Source organism: Peromyscus californicus, unplaced genomic scaffold (assembly GCF_007827085.1).
Source record: "Peromyscus californicus insignis strain IS unplaced genomic scaffold, ASM782708v3 Scaffold_9__1_contigs__length_137607984, whole genome shotgun sequence".
In the NCBI taxonomy this organism is placed as follows: Eukaryota; Metazoa; Chordata; class Mammalia; order Rodentia; family Cricetidae; genus Peromyscus; species Peromyscus californicus.
In genome coordinates, this window is record NW_026294617.1 from 136088847 (window position 1) to 136112106 (window position 23260).

At 38.1% G+C, this 23260-nt stretch overlaps 1 protein-coding gene across 15 annotated transcripts in view; it reads right to left on the reverse strand.

Moving 5' to 3' along the window:
- Lrrc7 (leucine rich repeat containing 7) overlaps positions 1 to 23260 on the reverse strand; it is a 477706-nt gene that overhangs the window by 268276 nt on the left and 186170 nt on the right. For 13 of the 15 annotated variants that reach the window (XM_052730896.1, XM_052730897.1, XM_052730901.1 and 10 more), the window contains one exon: positions 10496 to 10698. In XM_052730896.1, coding sequence (XP_052586856.1) covers positions 10496 to 10698 — 203 coding nt within the window. The remainder of the gene's footprint in view (positions 1 to 10495; positions 10699 to 23260) is intronic. The other 2 variants (XM_052730902.1, XM_052730903.1) reach the window with 1 other exon arrangement.

Sequence of the window (23260 nt, forward strand, 5' to 3'; positions counted from 1 at the left end):
TGGCAATACTTATATAAAGTGCCAAATTATGGACAATTTCACACTTATGGGAGACACTCAAAAGAGTTATAATCAGCACCAGGCAGTGTCATTGGTCAAATAGCAGTTTTTAATGTTCCGTATTTCCAATTTAGGTCATTTTTGAATTTGAGCAAATCATTTGATAGTTCTCAATCACAATGATTGTTTGAGCAATTAGTATAGAGATGTAAATAGTTTCATCTATTTAAAAAACATTCTCTTTTAGTAGTAAGATGAAATAATCAATGATCTTTCAAGTTTTCATAATCTATAATCACATCTATTATTTAGCACCTCTCAGCTTGTCACCTTCCATCCATGGTTCCTTCAGTTACATTAGACTTCTCACAATACAGGAAAGTGTCTTGGTTTTCAAATAATTGTACTTAAGGATTTAGCAAACATAGCTTTAGACTAAGGAGCAACTACCAGAGAATTAAAAAGAAAATCAATATAGTTGAAGATATGTGATATGTGGAATATTGGAGAACACATTATGTGTGATAAGTATGTGTGTATTTGGATGAGAATGAGAGCAAGTAGGTGTATGTACATGAGTGCTTGAGTGTGCAGAGTGTCCACATGTGTTTATGAGTTGTGTGTGTGCATGCATGTGGTATATGTGTGCATAAGTGTGGTTGCCTGTATGAAAGCTACCCCATTACTCCATCATAACCATGACCTTCCTTATAAGACAACTTCACTAGGTATTTGAAGATGCAGGAGTTTGAATCTTGAACAAATGTCACAGTTACATGGGGTCTTTGGAGGCAGCTGATTCAGATTGTCTAGGTACTGCAGAACCTGGGCAGTCACCTCGAAGTCTCTTTTCTGTACTTTCCAAATAAAGTTTTTCAGGCTATTCTTGGCTTTATGAGCCAGCAAATGTTTATCTTTATCTAATGTGGCCATAAAAAATGTGACAGGCACAACTATAAATCCATAATACACAGTAAACCCATAGCCACTGGCAGGCAGTTGTTTTGTTATAATATTGAATTTATTATTGTTTTGAAGAAGCAAATAAACTTTGTTAAACAAGTCTCTTTTCATATTATAATGAGCCCCCTTGTGTGTACATTTACATGATGGTGCATGTGTGTGTGCACATGTGTGTGAAGGCAAGACATCAATGTTGGGTGTCTTTATCATTCTTATTTTGGGGACAGGATCTCTCACTTAACTTGGATATCAGTGAGCCAGCCTGACTGGCTGGCCAGAGAGTCTCTGGGATCTGTCTGTTTCAACTCCAGTTCTGGGGCTTGCTGAGTCATGCCTGTGCCCAGAACTTTACAGTGTGCTGGGGATTCACATGCAGGTCTTCCTGTTTATGTGGCAAGCACTTTACCAATGGGGTTATCTGCTTCCTAGACCCTAAAGTAAGCCATTTCTTTCTTTTATGTAGCAAAGTTGGAGTATATGAAGAAACAGCTCTGACATAGATGTAAGCATGGATTATTATGAGAAAGAGAAAGAAGAGATGCTTAGGAAAGAGTTTCATGTATCTGAGGTAAAGGAGTGGGCTTCTCAAGAGAGTGTCTAGCTATTTCTCTTAGCTCAAGAGTTATAGAATATCTTGTGTGTTTTTTTTTAAAGTCAGTTAATAGATTCTGCATTATCTTGTCTTGACTATAACCATAGGGGAAGGAACCAAAGTCTGTTCACATCTGCCATAGGTGAAGCAGCTATGGCTTCAGGGACTCAACCTGCCTAAATCACATGACTACTAAATAGCAGGGATTTTGTTAAGCTGGGCATTTTCTTTCTTTTTTTCACAGCCTTTGGTGGGTTTATTTAATAGCAAAACACTGGGCAGAATAGAGTACATGGAAAACAATTGCACAAAGGACAGGAAAATCCTGGACTTTCTATTCTCATCACAACAAAACTCTTACATTTCAGTGGTTATTACTGATTTAGCCTTAAATAATTGACTTTAGAACTTTATTTTTTATTTAACTAATCTATTTATTTTACATCATGACCGCATTTCCCATCTCTCCTCTCCTGCCATTCATTCCCTTCCACCCACCACAATCTACTCCTCCTCTGTTTCTATTCAGAAAGGGGCAGGCATGTGTATCAACAAAGCATGGTATATCAAGTTGCAGTAAGACTAAGCACCTCCCCTTGTATTAAAGCTGGGCAAGGCAATCCAGGATGAGGAATAGGTTCCCAAGAGCCAGCCAAAACTCTAGGGACAGCCCTTGCTCCCATTGTTAGGAATCTCACAGGTAGACCAAGCTGTATAACTGTCACAGATATATGGAGGGCCTAGGTTGGTCCCATGCAGGCTTCCTTGCTGGGGATGTCTTTCTGTATGCTGTGAATGTGTTTCTCTGATAAATAAAATGCTGATTGGCCAGTAGCCAGGCAGGAAGTATAGGATAGACAGGATAAGCAGAGAGGAGAATTCTGGGAACAGGAAGGCTGAGTCAGGAATCACCAGTCAGACCCAGAGGAAGCGAGATGTAAAATACCAATAAGCCACAAGCCATGTGGCAACTTATAGGTTAATAAAAATGGGTTAATTTAAGATATAAGAACTAGATAGCAAGAAGTCTGCCACAGCCATACAGTTTTTAAGTAATATAAGTCTCTGTGTGTTTACTTGGGTCTGAGCGGCTGTGGCCTGAGTAGGACTTCAGCTATGCTCCCTGATTATTGCTTTAGACTCTATGAGTTCCTATGAGCCAGACTAGTTGTTTCATTTCTTTGGGTTTCCTTGTGATGTCTTTGACCCCTCTGGTTCCTACAATCCTTCCTCCCTTCTTCAGCTTAGCCTAATGTTTGGCTGTGTGTCTCTGCATCTGATGGGTCAGTTACTGGATGAAGGCTCTCTGATGACAATTGTGGTAGTCACCAGTCTGATCACTGGAGATGGCCAGTTCAGGCTAGGAATCTTAGCTAGGGTTATCCTTGCAGATTCCTAGGAGTTTCCCTTGTACCAGGTTTCTACCTGACCCTGCAATTCATCCCATTTCCAATCATCTCTTTCAGTACTCTCCTCTTCCCTTCACCCTCAATCCGATCCCTAATGTTCCTATCTCCACCCATCTCCAGTCTACCCAGTAGATCTATTTTCTTTTCCCAGGGAAATCCATGTGTCCTCCCTTGGGCCCTCCTTATTACCTAGCCTTGCTGGGTTTGTGGATTGTAGCATGGTTATCTTTTACTTAACAGCTAATAGCCACTTACAAGTAAGTACAAATGGTGTTTGTCTTTTTGGGTCTGGGTTACCTCACTCAGGATGATTTTTCTAGTTCCATCCATCTGCCTTCAAATTTCCTTATGTCACTGTTTTTAACAGCTGAGTATTATTCCATTGTAAAAATGTACCACATTTTCTTTATCTATTCTTCAGTTGAGGAATATATAGATTGCTTCTAGTTTCTGGCTATTATGAATAAAGCTGCTATGAACATAGCTGAGCAAGTGTCCTTGTGGTATGGTGGAGCATCCTTTGGGCATATGTCCAAGAGTGGTATAGCTGGGTCTTGTGGCTGATTGAGTCCCAGTTTTCTGAGAAACCACCATATTGATTTCCAAAGCAACTGTACAAGTTTGCATTCCTACCAGCAATGGAGGAGTGTTCCCCTTGATCCAAATCCTCTCCAGCATGAGCTGCCCTTTGTGTTTTTGATCTTAGCCATTCTAACAGGTATAAGATGGAATTTCAGATTTGTTTTGATTTGCATTTCCCTGATAATTAAGGTTGTTAAACATTTCTTTAGGTGTTTTCCTGCCATTTGAGATTCTTCTGTTGAGAATTCTCTATTTAGGACTGTAACCCATTTTTTAATTGGATTATTTGGTTTTTTTTGATATTTAGTTTCTTGAGTTCTTTGTATATTTTAGATATCGGATGTGGTGTTGGTGATGATCTTTTCCCATTCTGTTGGCTGCTGTATTGTTCTGTTGATGATGTCCTTTCTTTTACAGACGCTTTTCAGTTTCGTGAGGTCTAATTTATTAATTGTCAGTCTTAGTGTTTGTGCTACTAGTCTTCTATTCAGGAAGTTGGCTTCTGTGTCAATGCATTCAAGGCCATTTCCCACTTTCTCTTCTGTCAGGTTCAGTGTAACTGAATTTATGTTGACATCCTTGATCCACTTAGACTTGAATTTTATTCAGGGTGATAGATAATAGATCTATTTGCATTTCTCTACAAGCCAACATCCAGTTATACCAGCACCATTTGTTGATGATGCTTTCTTTTTCCCATTGCATAATTTTGACTTCTTTGGGAGTCCATAGACATGTAGATTTATGTCTGGGTCTTTGATTTGATTCCATTGATCCACCTGTCTATTTTTATGCCAATACCATGAGCTTTTTATTACTATAGCTCTGTAGTAGGGCTTGAGACCAGGGATGGTGATACCTCCAGCAGTTCTTTCATTGTACAGGATTGTTTTAGCTATCCTTGATTTTTGTTTTTCATATGAAGTTGAGTATTGTTCTTTCAAGATCTGTAAAGAATTGTGCTGGGATTTTTATGGGGATTATGTTGAATCTATAAATTGCTTTTGATAAGATGGCCATTTTTACTATGTTAAACCTACCGATCCATGAGCATGGGGGATCTTTCCATTTCTGATATCTTCTTCAATTTCTTTCTTCAAAGACTTAAAGTTCTTGTCATACAGGTCTTTCACTTGTTTTGTTAGAGTTACCCCAGGATATTTTATATTATTTGTGGCTATTGTGAAGTGTGTTGTTTCCCTGATTTCTTTCTCAGCCCTTTTATTGTTTGTATATAAGAGGGCTACTGATTTTTTTTTGAGTTAATATTGTATTCAATCACTTCACTAAAAATATTTATCAGCCATAGAAGTTCCATGGTAGAATTTTTGGGGTTGCTTATGTATACTATCATATCATCTGCAAACAGTAGTTCTTTGATTTCTTCTTTTCCAGTTTGGATTCCCTTGGTCTCATTTAGTTGTCTTATTTCTCTAGCTAGAACTTCAAGTAGCATATTGAATCAATATGGAGAGAGGGTACAGACTTGTCATGTTCCTGATTTTAGTAGAATTGCTTTGAGCTTCTCTCTATTTAATTTGATGTTGGCTGTCAGCTTGCTTCATATTGCTTTTATTATATTTAGTGTGTTCCTTGAATCCCTGTTCTCTCCAAGACTTTTTATCATGGAGGGATGTTGGACTTTGTCAAAGGCCTTTTCAGCATCTAATGATATAATTGTGTGGTTTTTTTTCTCTTTCAGTTTGTTTATATGGTGGATTTCATTGACAGTTTTCATTTGTTGAACTATCCCTGCATCTCTGGGGTAAAAGAATGGGCATTTTCTTACCCAAATGCTTTGCATTTAGAGAACTGGAGGAGTTCTGAGCAACCAGTCACTGCCATGTGGGGCAAAGCAGTACCATTTATAAACTTTCATTTTTATGCCTTTGTCTATTGACAGAATGGAAATTAATTTGGAGGTTCCTCAAAATTTAAAAATAGAACTAGCTATTCCACTCATAGATGTAGCTAGAGAACTCCATATCTTACTACAGAGATGCTTGCACATCTACATTTATTGCTGCTCCATTCATGATAACAAGGGAATAGAACAACCTAGATGTTAATCTACAAATGAATGGATAATGAGAATGTGGTACATATACAAATCAGAAGGTGAATCAGCTGTAAAGAAAAATTAAATGACAAAAAGTTCTAGAAATAGGTGGACATGGAAGTATAATAAGTGAGATGACAACTCAAACCGAGAGGTAAAATGCAAACCAGTGCTCTCCATCATACACAGGCAAAAGGACATATTAGTCATTAAAGAGGATATAAAAGTTATTTTTTTGTTTCAACTCAGTATTAGCTTTTCCTTTTCTTGTGGTGGGTGGATGAATAAAACTGTAATTGATTATGAAGATACAAAACCCTAAATGAAGCTCCATGACTTCAGAGAGGCCATTCTAGCTGTAGAGAGGTTCACAGAGATATACAGAGTCAGTTATTGGATGCATGTTTGCATGGCTTTTGTTATTTTTGGTGGTGCATAGTCACTTCTTAGAACTTTCCCAGGATGCCACCAAATCTATCTTTAGTGTGAATCAGCATACTTTTTTTAAGGGAATCGTAGATACTTCAGCTCTGGCTGGAGTAATATCTGCTTTTGATTTTTTATTTCTAGGTCTCTCACACATACATTATCACTCAGGAAATGGAACTCATCCTTCACTCTGCCCCCACTTCTTACTTTATGTATAAGAGATGCTACTATTATCCTGATGGAAAAACTGAGGCTTCTGGAAAGGGAATACCTTCCAAACCAAATGGATCTAATCTGGGTCCAAAATATAAGCTCTCAATCTCTAAAATATTCAGAAACTTTCATAGTAAAGTATTTCAAATTTAGATCTATTCTATTTTAGATATGGTCAACTTGATATAATTCACTAACTTCCCCTTTTATTATAATTTTGGTCACACAATGGCTTTCTTTATACAGTTTTTATTCTTTTTTACAGAGATTTTTAAATGCCAAGAAGTCGCTTTATTTTCACTGTGCTATCTTATTCATGTACGTCTTCATACACTATTTTAATCTAATATATGCCTGTTTATTATTCTGTCTATATCTTTACCTCTTAGTTAAAATGTGAAAGCAAAGCAGTATTAAATTATAAACAGCATGACTTCTGTCCCTGTGGGAAAGGCATGGCTTTTACATGTTTACCTTTTACTATAGAAACTAAGCACCACAGAGGGAACTATTCAAATTAGAATCTTCCTGTTCTTTCAAATCTATTTTTGCTTCTTTTCTCATAACTCTTGACATATCTTTGCAAATACTGTCAACCTCAACTCATTGTTCTCTTTCTGTTATATAACATCTTTTAAGAGCCATTTTGGATGGCTTCATTACAGGAAAGAGACATTATCATTCTTTGGGGTTTTGTTTCTTATTTTTCTACTGTTTCTGATAATTTACAAATATGTTTTTGTACTGTTATGATCATATCTCAAATGTCAAATGTAGCATGAATCTTAAAAGTTCTTATTAATAAAATGAAACCTGAGCCAGATATTGGGGTGAGCTGGAAGATAAGAGAACCAGAACAAGCCACAGCTACCTCACCTCACTGGATCCTCAGCTGGTCTTGTTTCCTCAGAGTGGAGGCCTCTGAGTCCTCATCCAGAATGGGTCTCAGCTGAACTGTGTTGCTCAAAAGCCTGAAAGCTTAACAAGCCAAATGCTTCTAGTTTCTGGTCTTCACACCTTATATATCTTTCTGTTTTCTACTACCACTCCCTGGTATTAAAGGCTCGCTTTCTGGGATTAAAGGTGTGAGTCACCACGCTTGGCTGTATCCTTGAACACATGGATTTCTACTTCTGGAATGCTAGGATTAAAGGTGTGAGTGCCACCATTTTCTAGTTTTTGTATCTAGTGGCTGTTCTGTCTCTGATCCCATTTAAGTTTATTAGGGTACACAATATTTTGGGGAACACAATACCACCACAGTCAAACAATTCAGGTCATTATATACTTCAGATGAGACCAATGAGGCTGCTCTGTGGGAGTAACAAATTGTTCAGAGAGAGTTCTCTTTTACAGATCTTAAGTGATTACATAAGAGGCTTGAAATATATAGAGAATAAGAGACAATTACTGGTTTCTTTTCTGTTTAAGTACACAGGAAATATATTGTGTGTCTGGTGCATTTACATTACTTTTATTTATTGCTAACTGATTGTTTTAATTAACAGAATAAACAAACTATCTTAGATTTCACTTCCAAGCCAACCTAGGGTCCTAGTGAATCAAATAATGCATAATTCCTGAATGGTTTTATTTTGCTGATGCTTACATTTCACTAATGCTGTGTTGTAACTTGGGACAGCTGCCACTCTCTGATCTTTCCTGTCTTCTCTCCCTCCATTCTTGACTCACAGCACCCTTACTGCTCCAGAGTTCCCTTCTCTATGATAATGCTGTCTTGATTGCTCATCCATGTTTGTATAAGTCCTTCCTTTACCTCCTTAAGAAGGGAACTGTTCTGTGCATAAGCACTATAGCGGTTTTTGGCTTCTGTGATGCATTATTGCACATCTGTCTCTAATATTTCTTTTATTTCTTCCTGTAATTAGGCTGACAGATACTCAGGAGCAGAGACTGACTTCTTCCTAAAGACTCAAGTACTATGTAGCAGAGAATGTATATTAAATAAGTAGTTGCTTCATTAAATCGCCATATGGTTTACTTTCACTGGTTGTCTTAAACTATTTTTTTTTGTAGATCTGGAAAAATATTTTAAGATGAGATTGACCTAGAGTTGCTAGCTTTAGAAGGTAAAGAAAGATTATTCTAGGGTAAATATAAATTAAAACTCTCTTTTAGCATAAATATATCCATTGTGATATTTGTGATATAATCATTAAATTCTTACTTTTTTTTAAATTTAGAATTTAAATTTAACTCAGCCTCTAGTATATCTGCCAGTCCTATATTGGTCTGACCTAAAACAAACAACAGTAGCCAAAACCTTGTTCACCATATTTATAATTTTTTTTTGAGACAGGGTTTCTCTGTGTAGTTTTGGTGCCTGTCCTGGATCTTGCTCTGTAGACCAGGCTGGACTTGAACTCACAGAGATCCGCCTGCTTCTTCCTCCTGAGTGCTGGGATTAAAGGCGTGCACCACTGCTGTCCAGCTATAATTTGTTTAAACTTTTGTGGTTTTACTAATCAAGTCCTCCAGTACATGACAGTCTGTGAGTGGCTCAGCAGCCATTGCCAAATAGACTGAGTGTCCAATGTAAAAGACACCATGTATGTCTTCACTGGACACAGGTGAACAGGTGTCACTCTGCCTTCCAGGGGTTGACATTCAGTGATAGAGAGAGCCTGACTCCATGCAGCCTTTTTCTGAGCTGCAACCTGGGCATTTTCCTGGTTGCATAACCCATGTGATCAACAACTTTTGCTAGGATTGACTCAGGTCTTCTGAGCAAAGACTCAGGATTACATATTTATAATTTACATTGTTAAACATGAAATACTTTCTAGTTTTGAAACATTTTATAAACATCACAATTCATAATCTCAAGTAAAAATAACTTTTAACAATTTGCTTGGATTAGCACATTGAAATATTTCATAAACTTTTTTTGCATATGGAATGCACTTTCAACTGTATAAGTACTTGACAAGTAAATGTCAAGTTGTCTGTTCAAGCTAGTGATTTACTTAGGGAATTGTTAGTTGTCACTGACTTTGAACTTCCCTGAGGTGTGGCTTTGGTTTGCATTAGTCACTTCCTTATCATTTAACAGAGAACAAAGTCACATGAGACCTGATTTTCCTTATGATGACAGTGTGCATATATAAAATTTGATACTTAAAGTTTTAATTTAAATATTTTTACATGTAAACACACAAACTGAATGTTTTTTCTTTTCTGCCCATGCTAAATAAGAACTCCACTAATAATGTATTCTACACCTGCAGTCTCTTTATCATGTTTGTCATTATAATATATTATTTGTAAAATATGTTAGACTTAAAATGAATAGTTTAAGGTTTAAAAATAAAGTAATTTTAACATATACCATAAATTTGTTTTTAAATTGTCATATTTCTTATTTCCCTCTCTTTTCTAAACATAAACTCTCATGTGTGTATTTGTGTGTATATATGTATGTGTGTATAAAAATATGAGCAGGGAACTGCAGAATTTCACTTTATAGACTAGAAGAACTCACTCTGTAGCCCAGGCTGTTAGTTAACAAGATGGAATATGGTGGTATTTAAATTGTACTGAAATGTGATTTTGTTTGTATGTTAATAAATAAAGTTGCCCGGGTGTCAGAGCCAATAGCAAGCCATAGCAGAAACTGGGCAGTGGTGGTGCACGCCTTTAATCCCAGCACTTGGGAGGCAGAGCTAGGCAGATCTCTGTGTGTTCAAGGATAAAACCAGCATGGAGACACACGCCTTTAATCTCAATACCAACCATAGAAGACCTGGAGGTCTGTATAGACAGGCAGTGACAAGGAGGTCATGTGGTTGGGTTTACAACCAATGAGAAGGCAGACTAGAAAGTCAATAAAAAAGACAAACAGACAGGTAGGTCTCTTGATGAAGAGGACAACAGCAGCAGTGAAGGGTAAGGTTTTTAGCTCTGACCTCTTGGTATTTCATCTCTGCATTGGCTCTGTGTTTCTTATTTAACAAGACCATTCATCTACAATGGAAGGCCCTGCTGTGTTATCTGGATGGGATGCAGCCGTGCCAAATACTGTGATGGACGGCTATGCTACGTAAGTTACCTGGATGGAAGGCTGTGATGGAAGTTTGTTTTGTGAGAGTCTCTGATGTGTCAGTTACTGGCAGAAGGCCACAGTGTGTCAGTTGTCTGGATTGAAGGAAAAGGCTAACTATCTCCATGCCAAGTCTTGGCATTAGGAACTTCACATTGACAATGTGTCTTCGGTTTGTCAGAACTCACCTTGGGCAGCTCCTCAATCTGATTGGCATCCAGATAGAGCTCCTCTAGCGTGCGTTCAAAGTTGAAGACCTCCTTGGGCACCTGTTGCAGGCTGCAGTGGGAGTAATCCAACACTGAGATGATCTCTTCCTCGCCGCGGAAGCAGCGGCATGGCACCAGGCGGCCAATGAGTTTCCGTTTGGTGGTCATCTCCAGGCACTGCACTGGGAGAGAACACACATGGTTGTTTAGCCCTGACACTCAAGGAAGGCTGCATCCTCAGTCAAAAAGGCTGACTACAATGCATTGGTGCATATGATCTATACAGGACATACAAGCATCACACCCTTGAGCCCTTTAACTGCCCCACAAAGTGGAATCAGGCCCAGGATGACTTCCACAGAACCTTTTGGAAGAGTACCCCATTTCTGTAAAAGTAGTCAAATTTCACCCCAGAGTTTATTGTACCATTTTTGACCCATAGATGAATTCTATAAAGGACTTTATTGGGGCCCACCAATGTTCCACACTCTCATTATATACTTTGCAGTTATAAAGGTAAAGATAATAGACTGTGGCTAGCAGGAAGAATTAGAGAAGTCATGGTGTGGAGGATATTTTTGTGTTTTTTGGGGGGAGTTAAAAATTGCATTGTTGCATGGACATATGTATGTGTGTGTACACCTGTGTAAATACATACAAGCTGGAAGAGGGCATCTGGTGCTCTCTTCAATCTCTCTTTCTCTATACCTTTGAGGTGGAGACTCTCCTGGGACCTGGGGTTTGCATTTTCTCCTCTAGACTGGAAGCCAGAAAGCCCCAATAATCCTGTCTCTGCTCCACTCAGAGATGGGGTAACAGATAGGCCTGGGATTGGCTTAGTAAATAAGCTTTGGGATCAGAATTTCAGCCTTCCTGATTGGGCACCAAGAGCTCTTAATGAAACATCTTCCCAGCCTCTGCATTGGTGTATCTTTTGCAGGTTTTTCTATGTATCCTTCACTGGTTCAGTTTCTTCTGCATGTGGCCACAGAGGTGTATTCCCCACTGTTCATCAGTACTATGAGACCATTGTCTCCCTGCTCTTTTCTGGAGCTTTTCTTCTACAGACCCATGCAAGCTTCTCCTCACCATCACCCTGTGATGTCTACACTTCCTTCCTGTGTTACAGCTTCTATTTTCTAGGTTGTATGTCATCTTCCAAGATTTTATTCCCCTTGTTTGGTAGAAGATAGCTTCCATTTACTTGCTGAGAAAGGATGTATAGTAGGTACATTTTTTTGAGATCTTGAAGTCTGAAGATGGCTTATTTTACCCACACAGGATTGAAAAGTTCATTTGGATATATATTTCTAGGTCAGAAATAATTTTTCTTCATAAATATGGAGGCACGTTTTCAGTAGCTTGTAAGAAAGCCCAATTCCATTCCTATTTAAAGTCCCATTTCACACTCAACTTCTTCAGTAGAAAGTTTTAAAACTTTATCTCTGGCTTTAAACATTTGTGACAATGTGCTTTGAGTTTCCTTACATTGTGCTTGATTTTGACAGGTTTTACCTTCTTGTAGTTCTGTTGAAGGTTTTATTTAATGGACGCTTTCTTCCCCTTCATTAAAAACATTCTTTTTCCTGCAATTCCTCACTAACTGGATGACAGGACAATTTCTTAGTTATAGCCTACAAGTCAATTGTTTATTCTCTAGTAATTTCCATGCCATTGTACTTTGATTTTTTTTCCAGGTAATTTTCTCAAGTTTATTTTCTAACTGCATGTAGTGACTTGCCTTAAATCTGATAGTGTATTTTATACGTCATGAGAATTGTATGCTGAATCCTGAATGTTCTGCTTTTACAGCTCCCTGTTTGTGTGTCAAGGGCCCATGCATTCTTCATTTCTCTCAGAGGATGTTAACTATAGATTTATCTTTCCCTCCCTGGTCCTTGTGTAGCTCCTGAGTTCCACTATGTTTCCTTTGGTCCTCTTCTCCCAGAATAGAGGCTTTCCTCAAATATCCAGTGATCTGTGGCTGTCCTCCAATACTGAATGATGCTCTGAAAGGATAATTGATGCTTTGTGATAGGATTCATTTCAGAATGAACTCTCAGCAAGCCAAAGAAAATTCTAAAGAGTTCTGGTCATTTACCTGAGCTGAAAAAACGCTTCTCACTCTGTGTGTGTGCATGTGTTTGTATGTTGTGTTCATACATATGAGTGTTTATGTGTATGTGTGTGCATAAGTGTGCATGAATGTAGAGGTCAGAGGTCAGCCTCTGGTATTGTTCCTCAGAACTCATTTGCCTTGTATTTTGATACTAGGTTTCTTAGTGGCTTGGAACTCACTAATTTAGCTATCCTGGCAGGCCTAGGGGTTCCTCCTAACCTTGCCTCCCTAACCTTGAGGTTGCAAGCATGCATTACCATATCTGCTATTTTCACATGGGAATTTTACATGGGTTCAGGGCCTCATGCTTGCACAGAAAATGCTTAACTGACCAAGCTCTCTCTAACTACTTTTCAGTTTCTTGCATCTTATTTGTTGTCTTCAATTTTAATGAACTAGAAAATCAGCTCTTGTACCTTAGAAAGTATTTTATAATGTAGTTAGCAATGGGCTCTGCTATATGTGCTACTTCTTACCCTCTCTTCTAAAAGCATGTTGAAGTTAAAAACTAGTGTCTTCTTGTGTCTACACAACAGGGAGCATATACATATACTTTAAATTCCTTTTAGTCCAGTGGGGTCTTGCTCATAAGAATAGATAAAACAATTGGCCATATCTAAAGGATGTTTTTCTCAATGTCTTTTATTCTTTCAATCCTTCTTTAGTTGACCTGGTGATCCATAGTGGTGTTTAGTTCTGAGGGAAACATCACAACCTTCTTTGGGAAAACTCTCTTTTGTTGACTCTCTTGATGTCACACTCATTGACTTCATATTCTAATATCACACTGATAACATCGCACCTGCTCTCACATTTGATATTACATTGTTCTGGTCAACATAGGTTCCCACATAGGTTCGCTCCTTTAAATCTTTTGAGGGTCAGTCATCTACACCAAAGATGTGGTCTATAGTGTTAGTTTTCCCTGTACATGCTGTGTTTCCAGTTGCATAGTCCTGTTCACATTTCCAAATACCCACTTCATTGACATAAGCTAAGTAGAAAGTGGATGCCTATAAAAATTAAGAGTCTTTAACACATTTTTCTTCATCATCTCTACTTTATTATCTAAAGAGATTACAAGCAATGATGCTTTCACAGTTGAACTGATGCTCATGAGACACAGCTCATTGTGGTTAAGACCTTGTACTCTAGAACAGGCTGCTTGGATGTGTGTATGTGTGTGTGTGTGTGTGTGTGTGTGTGTGTGTGTGTGTGTGTGTGTGTGTGTGCGTGTGTGATACTTGGCACATTATTCTAATTCCATTGATTTTATCATCTAAAAAAACACAGTATACATCATATACATAAAGAATTATATCTTCAGTCCAGCACTGTTCCACCCATATGTCACAGTCTCAGGATGATTCTGTTATGTACATTATCTCTTCAGTCACAGATATGGGGATTGTAGTTAATTCTTCCAGTCACCCTCACCCTGATATTTTGCAGTAATGAAGCCATAATCACTAAACAACCTGAAGTTCTCTGAATCATGCCTGTCTATCTTGAGAGTCCCTCAATTCTAGCTCATACCACAAATACCTTCTGTACTTGTATCTATCTTTCTGTCTTTCCACAGTGCAATGATACTTTGAAAAAATATATATTGGGCTAGTGAGATGTCTGGGTGAGCAAAAGTGCTTGCTACCTTGCTACAGGATTCTGATGACCTGACTTTGATCCCTGGAATCCACATAAAGGTGGAGGAAAAAAATTGACTCCTGAGAATCCTACACACACACACACACACACACACACACACACACACACACACACACACTATATATATAAACATTATGATATATATCATATACACCTATATAATATATACACATTATATACATATGCACATATAAAATACACACACACACACACACACACACACACACACACACATATATTAAAAGGCTGAACTCCTCTAAAAAAAGAAAGCATGGATAGGGTTATGCATCCCCTTGCTGTAGCTACTTTGCAGTTCTCAAGAATATTGTCAAGGGAAACTATGATTTTCACAAATGACACTACTAAGTATGATCTGTTTCTACTCTTCCACACCTACAATAAGCATCAGCCCTACTTGGCCTTCTTTTTGCATCATTTCCAGTGTCCTATGCTTTCATGGCCTCTTCCTCCTCCTCCTCCTCCTCCTCCTCCTCCTCCTCCTCCTCCTCCTCCTCCTGTCTCTGCCTTTGCCTCTTTTGCTTCTGCTTCTCCTCCTTCTCTTCCTCCTCCTCCTTCTTCTTTCCTCCTCCTCTTTTTTATTTTTTCCCCTTTAATTGAAAATTGATTTTTTCTCATACAATATATCCTGATTATAGTTCCTCTGCCCCTACTCCTCCAAGTTACTCCCTGCCTTCCCTCTCCTTTGGAAGCATTCACTTTCTGTCTCTTATTAGAAAGGAACAGGCTTCTAAGAGATAACAACCAAGCATGACAAAATAAAATATAGTAAGATGGAGCAAAAAAATCTCATATCAAAGTTGGACATGATAACCCAACAGGAGGAAAAGAGATGCAAGAGCAGGCACAAGAGTCAGAGACCCATTGGTTCTCAACCAGGAGCCAATAAAAACACTAGACCAATAGCTATAGTATATATGTAGAGGACCTGGTGCAGATCCATGTAGACCTTGTGCTTGCTGCTTCAGTCTCTGTGAGCTCGTATGTGCCTTACTTAGTTGGTCCAGAGGGCATAGTTCTTCTGATGTCCTCCATTTTCTCTGGCTCCTTCAATCTTTCTGCCTTCTCTTCTGCAGGATTGCCTGAGCTCTGAGTGGAGGAACTTGATGGAGATCTCCAATTTAGATACTTTCCACATAATGTCTGGCTGTGGGTCTCTGCACCTCTTCTCATCTGCTGCTGGAGGTATCCTCTCTGATGATGACTGAATAGAGCACTTCTATATGAGTCTAGCAGAATACCATTATGAATCATTTTACTGATTTAAAAAAAATTATTTAGAACAATAGTGTTTGGTTTTATCCTAGGACTTTGAGTTATCTGGTCTCTGGTTCTTGATTCCCCAAGCAGTGTGTGGTATGTATTCCTCCTTGTGGAGTGGGCTTTAAGTCAAACCAGACAATGGTTGGCTACTCCCGTAAGTTCTGTGCCACATTGCCCTATCATATTTTACAGACAGGACAGAATATATGTCAAAGATTTTGTGGTTGGACTGGTGTCCCCATTTCTCTTTTAGTAGCCTGCAGAGTACCTTCTCATAGCAAAGAGACTAGAACGAACATAGGGGTGAGGGTTCCATGTAGGCACCAGCTCCACTCTTCCATGTTGGGTGCTGTCTTCGGCAATGGGGGTCTCCATTTTCCAGAGAGCTTAAATTCACATATTTTTACGTTTGATCCCAGGTGAGCTATGCCTACCTCTGAGCAGGAAACAAAGGCACATTTTCCATGTATTTTAAAATTCAAATTAAATAGGAAAAATAGCTTCTCCCCATTTTTCAGAGTAGATTATTGTTCCTATAGCATGAGAATATGACCTACATGCTGTGAGTCAGTTTGATCACATTTTAATCACTCAAAACACAATATTGTGAACTATATCAGATACTGTTTGAGGGTTGGGTCCACATCTGGCCTGTTCAACATGGTGTTTCTAAGAATTAGTATAACATCAGGTTCAGAGTAGATACATAAAAACATTAATGGTATAAATAAATGGATATGGGTGCTAAAGATGATTTCATTTTCTAAACTTGTATAGTCTTTACAGTTTCAAACCAACTTATAATCTGTCATCTTGGGGATATCTGTTTCATGTATTTTCTGAATTTTAATGATAAAACAGTTAAGGGTTAGTGGGTCTGTAATGTGTGTAGGGCTCACAGATCTGGCTAGAAACTTCACATATCCTTAGGCAAAGCCACTGTAAGTTGACTTGCCTTAAATCAACTCGATGGGAACCAACTACCAGCTAAACATCCAGACACATAACATTGTCATCCATTCACAAAGACTCAAGAACAATAAACATACTTGATGGGTGATTTATGCACAGAATACAGATACAATTTAGAAAAAAGAGGTACCACCAAGGGAGATAACTTTGGTCGCTTTACTTAATTGATTTAGATTGACTTTATTTGATCAGTTTAAAATAACTTTTTAGCCAACAAGTACTTTGTTCAACTACTACAACATCAAAAAGGCAGAGAGGAGAATGTGCTTTAGAAACAGAGTATAATATAAGACACAAGAAATCATGAACATGTCACATACACACTACATATAGAAGCACATATTTGCTTTTTCTGAATTGTGGTCACAGCCTAGAATACATCAAAGCCAGGCAGCCTCACTCCTGGAACTTTGTACACTGACTAAATAACAATATGATTTTCAGCATTACCCTATATTTATACACATGGAAAAGAGTTATATCAGGCATGGGGTGAATGTCATCTCAGCATGTGGGAAGCAGAAGCAAGAAGACTACCAGCTCAAGTCCAGTGTGGGTTACACAGGGAGACCTGCTCTCAACAAAGGTAGAAAAAAAAAGAATTCTTAGATTCTTGTTTTTTTTAAATTTTTTTTAAGATATTGAAAAGGTCAAGAAGAAAATAGGAATGTGTTTCTTTTGGCAAGGCTTGTACAGTATGTTTCTTTGAAGTCAAAGATAAGAACTTCCTTTCTGGGTTCCCACAACACTACATGGTTTCCCTCCCACTTAAATCGTGTATTTTTCAGTCTGAGTTGAATGCCTACAGGGGATTTTTTCTTGTCTATAATCACAGCTTGTAGTCTACAGCCACAGCCTCTCTTTCAATACTCTACCACAAACATATGAGCAGCAGCGCTTCCTAGCTAGGCCTAATTAAGGTGAAATCATAGGAAGATTCATCTTATTACATTATGTAAATCCAATACTATTGAAAATTTATGTTAAAAAGAACTGTGGTCATCTGAGAATTGTATGTGCATTAGTCCAAAAGTGAGACTACATTGCTGTGGGATGTTCTGTATGGCAAATGTGTTGCTGATTAGTCAATAAATAAAACACTGATTGGCCATTGGCTAGGCAGGAAGTGTAGGTGGGACAAGGAGGAGAATAAAGCTCGGAAGTGGAAGGCTGAGTCAGAAAGACACTGCCAGCTGCCACGATGGCAAACAGCATGTGAAGATGCCGGTAAGCCACGAGCCATGTGGCAAGGTATAGATTTATGGAAATGGATTAATTTAAGCTGTAAGAACAGTTAGCAAGAAGCCTGCCACGGCCATACAGTTTGTAACCAGTATAAGTCTCTGTGTTTACTTGGTCGGGTCTGAGAGGCTGTGGGACTGGCAGGTGAGAGAGATTTATCCTGACTGTGGGCCAGGCAGGAAAACTCCAGCTACACTACATGCACCAAGCGCCTATCAGTGCTTCTTCACTCTCTGTAACCTAAGACAGTCTCTGAGTTGATCTTGCCTAAAATGCCATACCTAGTAAGATGAGGGGCAAAAGAGGGCTCACTCTTTCCAAGGTTTTCTATGTTATGCATGCTGTTTTAATCATCCACACAGTCTTGCACTTTTCAAGTGACAAATGTTCCTAGTTTTGCCTCTGGGAAACCTTTTGCCTCACTAACTGTGCCATAGGAATATGGAAATCTGCTAAGCTCTCTCCATGTCCTACTTAGAAAGAGGCATCTTTAAAACCATTACTGAACCTTAAGCACATCTCTGAAACCTGTAGCAAGGACTGTCTCTGTGAGGAGGGGGATGCTGAGGAGAGTAGAAGAGGCTGGTTCTGTTTCTGACTGGTGAAATGCTCACGGTTCAAATTTCATTAGATTTTGTGGGTTAATTTTCATCTTACCATTATAATACTTGAGTTTTATATATTTTGTTTTTCTTCATCCCAAGAAACAGCATCATCTTGCCTGGATCACTGGGCTGTTGGACAGGCCTTCTCTTGGACTTCAATGCTGATGCTGATACCATCAGTAATCAAAACAAGTAATCAAAGGAGAGCAGATTGAGTATTTGGCTTCAAGGGTCGCTCATGGATACCTCTACCAGCATCTACAGATAAGCTTCTTCTTAGCAGAACTTCAGGGCTTCTGTGTTCTCTGCAGGAAACTTCATCAACTGACTTCAAAGGACTTCTTTCCAAGGCGATTCCCAGTATAAACCATCACCCCTGATTTCATCTTCAACTGCTTAATGAGGTGGTTAATTTAAATAAAAATCACTCCTCTACAGCAGACCTTAGAGGTATTTGCAAAGTCTCTGCTTAGAGTCTGTGCTTTCATGGTTTATTTTCTTGTTTTGATTTGTGCTTTACTGTTCTTGTTTATGCAACTCAGAGTCATCTTTTATTGCTCCCCTGCTGTGCTGGGTATGTAGTTATATGCTGGGAAACACCAAGGAATAAAGGTGTTCCTTGAACTAATGAATTTATAGAAGAGCGAAAAGAAATAAATATTGAAAAGAGAGCCAAGAAATTAAATCTATAATTTTTTATGCTACCTGCTGTGAAATATCAGTCTGAAGCTTTTATATATTTATATATATTTACTATAGCTAGTGAAATAAAAACAAATTAAAATATGATTTTATACATTAATTAACATATTGTCTCCTAAAATCCACATGCATTCTTCAGGTCTAAAAGTTTCACTGAATCTGCATTTTTCCTTTTAAAAAAACTTTCAGTTTGTGGTGGTGGGTATCAAACTCAAGGTCTCTTAGGGCCATCACCAGACTATGTCTCCAGTCTAGTCTTCATCTTTCAGTGACTGTTTTTCCCAGCTCATATTTCTGCACTTCACCTTTTCTTTAGAAATAAGTATAAAAAATTAGAATATTATGAGTTCATAGAGGTTGTTATGGTTCGAATGTTTGTGTCCCTCCAAAATCCATGTTGGGGCTTAGTTCTTCAAGGTGGGGTCTTTTTGGAAATATAGTGGCACTATAAGACAGCGTAAAGAAATGCTCAATATCAGATTAAAAGTGTCCAAACGTCAGGAGAAAGTTATGATTCAATAATAAATGGTTCCAATCATGTTTCTTGAAAGATATTGGCTTCTAGGAAAACAGCTAATCCCATCTAAGAGTAAAATGAAACAATTAACTTCTAAGCCTTAGGATTTTTCAAGGAGATAACTTCTTCAAGGTTAAGATGTGAAGTTTTGCCCTAGTGTTCAAAGATTTGCTGATATTTAAGGTACAGGAAAAAAAAAAATGGAGCATTTCTGTCAGAAAGAGGCTGCTTTGTAGGTAGAATCTTGTGTTTGAGACACACCTCAGTCTAATCACTTATCCAATCCTTGAATAAATTATTCAGGTGATTTTCTTGCATCTTAATATCTCTTGAGTAGTCTCAAGCTGTAATACAAAGTCAAGACGATGACTCATCTTAAAAAGTTATCATGAGAAAGTCTGTTTCAGTATGATCTTTGGGAAGTCAGAGACAGCTAAAGTCTATTAAGTATGACAAATACTTTCCTAAATAAAAACTTGGATATATAGAAGTTAATATTTATTTTTTGAAAAATATATGCTTCTGTGGAATACTCCACATATTCAGAGCTGGGAAGCATTTCAACATGAGGTGTCTTATCCCCTGTGTTTTCCCCTTTGTGAGGAGAGGACCCTATTTCCATTATCCCTTTCACATGGCAGGGTAAAACTGTTCCTTCCTTTTTATTTTGTACAAATGACTGAAAGAAAGCAGTTTCAATGATATTTTTTGGTATTTTATGTTCATTCATCAGTCATAACTAGAAATTTCTGATACTGCTTGTGTTTATTAATTTTTTAATTAATGCTGATGATGATTATATTCATGCCTTCAGGACAGTTAGATCAAACACTGCAATTCTGAGACTCACCCAAATAAACAGAGCTTGTAGTGATAATCTTTTAATCAATTAAGTTGCTCTGGGTATAAATCTAGGCAGTTACTTTATAATTGGGAAGATTTTAACAGTCATGGAACGTACAAGCCTGCCTCATGTCACCCTAAGGCTAAAAGGAGAGTTAAAACAAGAATTCGAGAAGCCGTCTACAGAGGAACCCCTGGCATAGAGAATGCAGCCTCAGACTAAGAAACCACTAGAAAAGCTCATGAAAACACAAAATGGCTGAATAGGAGCTCATTTTAAAGCTGGACAATTCTGTTAGGATTCAGAATTGGAGTTTTTTTCACCATTAGTCTATGATGTGGGATAAAAAGTGTAATTTCAAGCAGCAATTTACAATATTCTGAATATTTAAGCACCCATCTTGATTCATTTTGTAAGTAATAAATGCCAGAAGCAGAATTTGTTCTTTCTTAGTGAAAGAAAATTGTTACTGAATTAAATTATTTAGAAGATGATTAAAATTCAACAGAATTTGAGAGAATTAGGAGAATACAACCAGCAGCAAATGCATTGAAAGCACTAGAAAAGGCCAAAGAAGGGAGGTGGTTCCTAGACTAAAAAGGGCAGGTTCAAATGGTGGGTCCTGACAGTGGACAAAATGCGATCCATGTAACCATAACACTACAGCTCTGATCAGTCTTAAAATTCATACAAGATGTGAATAAAACTCACTAGCTCCCTGTTGCTTTCATTGTCAATTACACAGTTTTGGTCATTGATTACACACTTGGACCCAGATGGTAATCTCCTCTTGAACTATACCCAAATGAACCCCATATACCCTCATACTCTGTGTTCACACTGTGCTATCTCTGTCTTGTCAGGAGGTCTCCTACCCACTCACTGCTCCTGGGTTATGCTTCTAAGGAAGAAAAATATTGTTCAACTAATGCCAAGGATTAAACTCAAACAAAAATTCTCTCCTAAATACTCCTGAGGGTTAAATAAGGTCTCATGCAATTCTCCCCTGATAATATGTTTACTTCACAATTTCAGGACCTCAAACACTGGCCTTATTTGGAAGATGTAATTTTGTAGATATAATGTTATGATTGCTTATACTGAAGTAAGGTAGACCCTCCTCCTACAGGACCAGTGTCCTTATTAACAGAAGTCTATGTGAAAGGCCATGGAGGGATAGGATGGAAGATGCACAAGGAAGGCCATCAACAAAGCTAGGAATATATATGAGCTCTCATAGCCTCAAAGGGAGAAGCGGTGTTACCACCTGGACTTTAGACACCTGCCCAAGAAAGATGAAACTGTACATTCCAATATTAGGTGGTTTCAATTTGTATTATTATTATTATCATTATTTTATCATGGAAACCCCAAGGAACCACTGCAACCATGTTCTTTAGCCTCCAACCCAAGGCAGGCAGCAGCCCTTCTTTGGCATCTACAAAGCTGATGGCCCCATGCCAGATGGACTTGCTGCAGCTGTCTGCTAGTCAATATGTTGGGGTAACAGCTCTTAAGTGGACTCTGTAAGACCTTAATTTTTGCTCTTAACACATCACCAGCGTTGCATAACAGTCAAACAGTGGGTGAGACCATTTTGTTATAGGTAACTGGATATGTAAAGATGAAAGTTTCATTTTGTCTTTGGCTCACCAGCCTTTTGAAGAAGATGGTTTGTGAGTATGATTTCAGATGCAGACAAAAATGTCCAGTGAGAGGATAAAATAAGTCACTTGGAAGAGCATGTATGAGATCACAGAAAGATGACACTAACTGTGCCCACTCATTCTCAGAAAGGCACATCCAGGAAAAGAGCTGACTTCGAGTGTCCTTAGGCAACCTCAGAGTGACTGTCATAAACCACTTATACTTAAGCAATTTAATCCAAAGAATTAAGTGGATCTTAGAAGTGTTTTGAAAATGACTTGACAGATGTCATACAGAAAGGAGCATATCTCAGCAAGAAACAGTAGCTCCCATGAGAAGCAAGAGCTTTGCATGGCAGTGGAACGTGATGGAGAATGAGAGAGAAGTTAGAAATTACATGCTTTAGAAAGTACACTGCCAACCACTAGCCTGTGAGCTTCATCAGCAGGGGGCTTTGTGAGAAAACATTATCTCTAAGACAGAAGAAATAACAATAACCACAGAACTACTTAGGTATGTTGGACACACTACTTTGCTTAATCAGAGCCTTTTTTCTATTTAAAATTCCATTTGTTATTTAGTTAATATATAAAAGTAATGCATGCTTACAAACAAAAATGTAGGAAGTATAGAATAAAGAAGCATATACCATTCCCCATACTTCCAATATCCATAAAGAAGACACTGATATGATGGAATACACCCATTTATTTAAGGTGATATCTTAAATACATACACCTAACTGCCAGGCACACATATAGTTAAGATTAAATAGAATGGGAAGTCTTGAAACCATATATACAGAAACAGACTCAGCAAGCTGTACTTGTATATATTTATGCATACACATACATGTATGTATAAAACAATTGTAATCAAAGAAAAAGAGGCTAGCAACCAGAGTGGAAGGCATAGGAGGGGTTCAAGGGAGGGTAACTGGGAGAAACTGGAGGGAGGAATGGAATGGGAGGGAGAAAAATGGTGTAATTCTATTTCAATTAAAAACATTAAAAAGGAAAAAAGATTAAGTATATTTTGTGCCATGTTCTTTCACTTAGCATTATACTGTGAGCATTCTCACATATGTTCCTTGGAGTATATTTGTGAGACTGCAAATATATCTATTAATTTTTTGAATAATGTTCTTTAC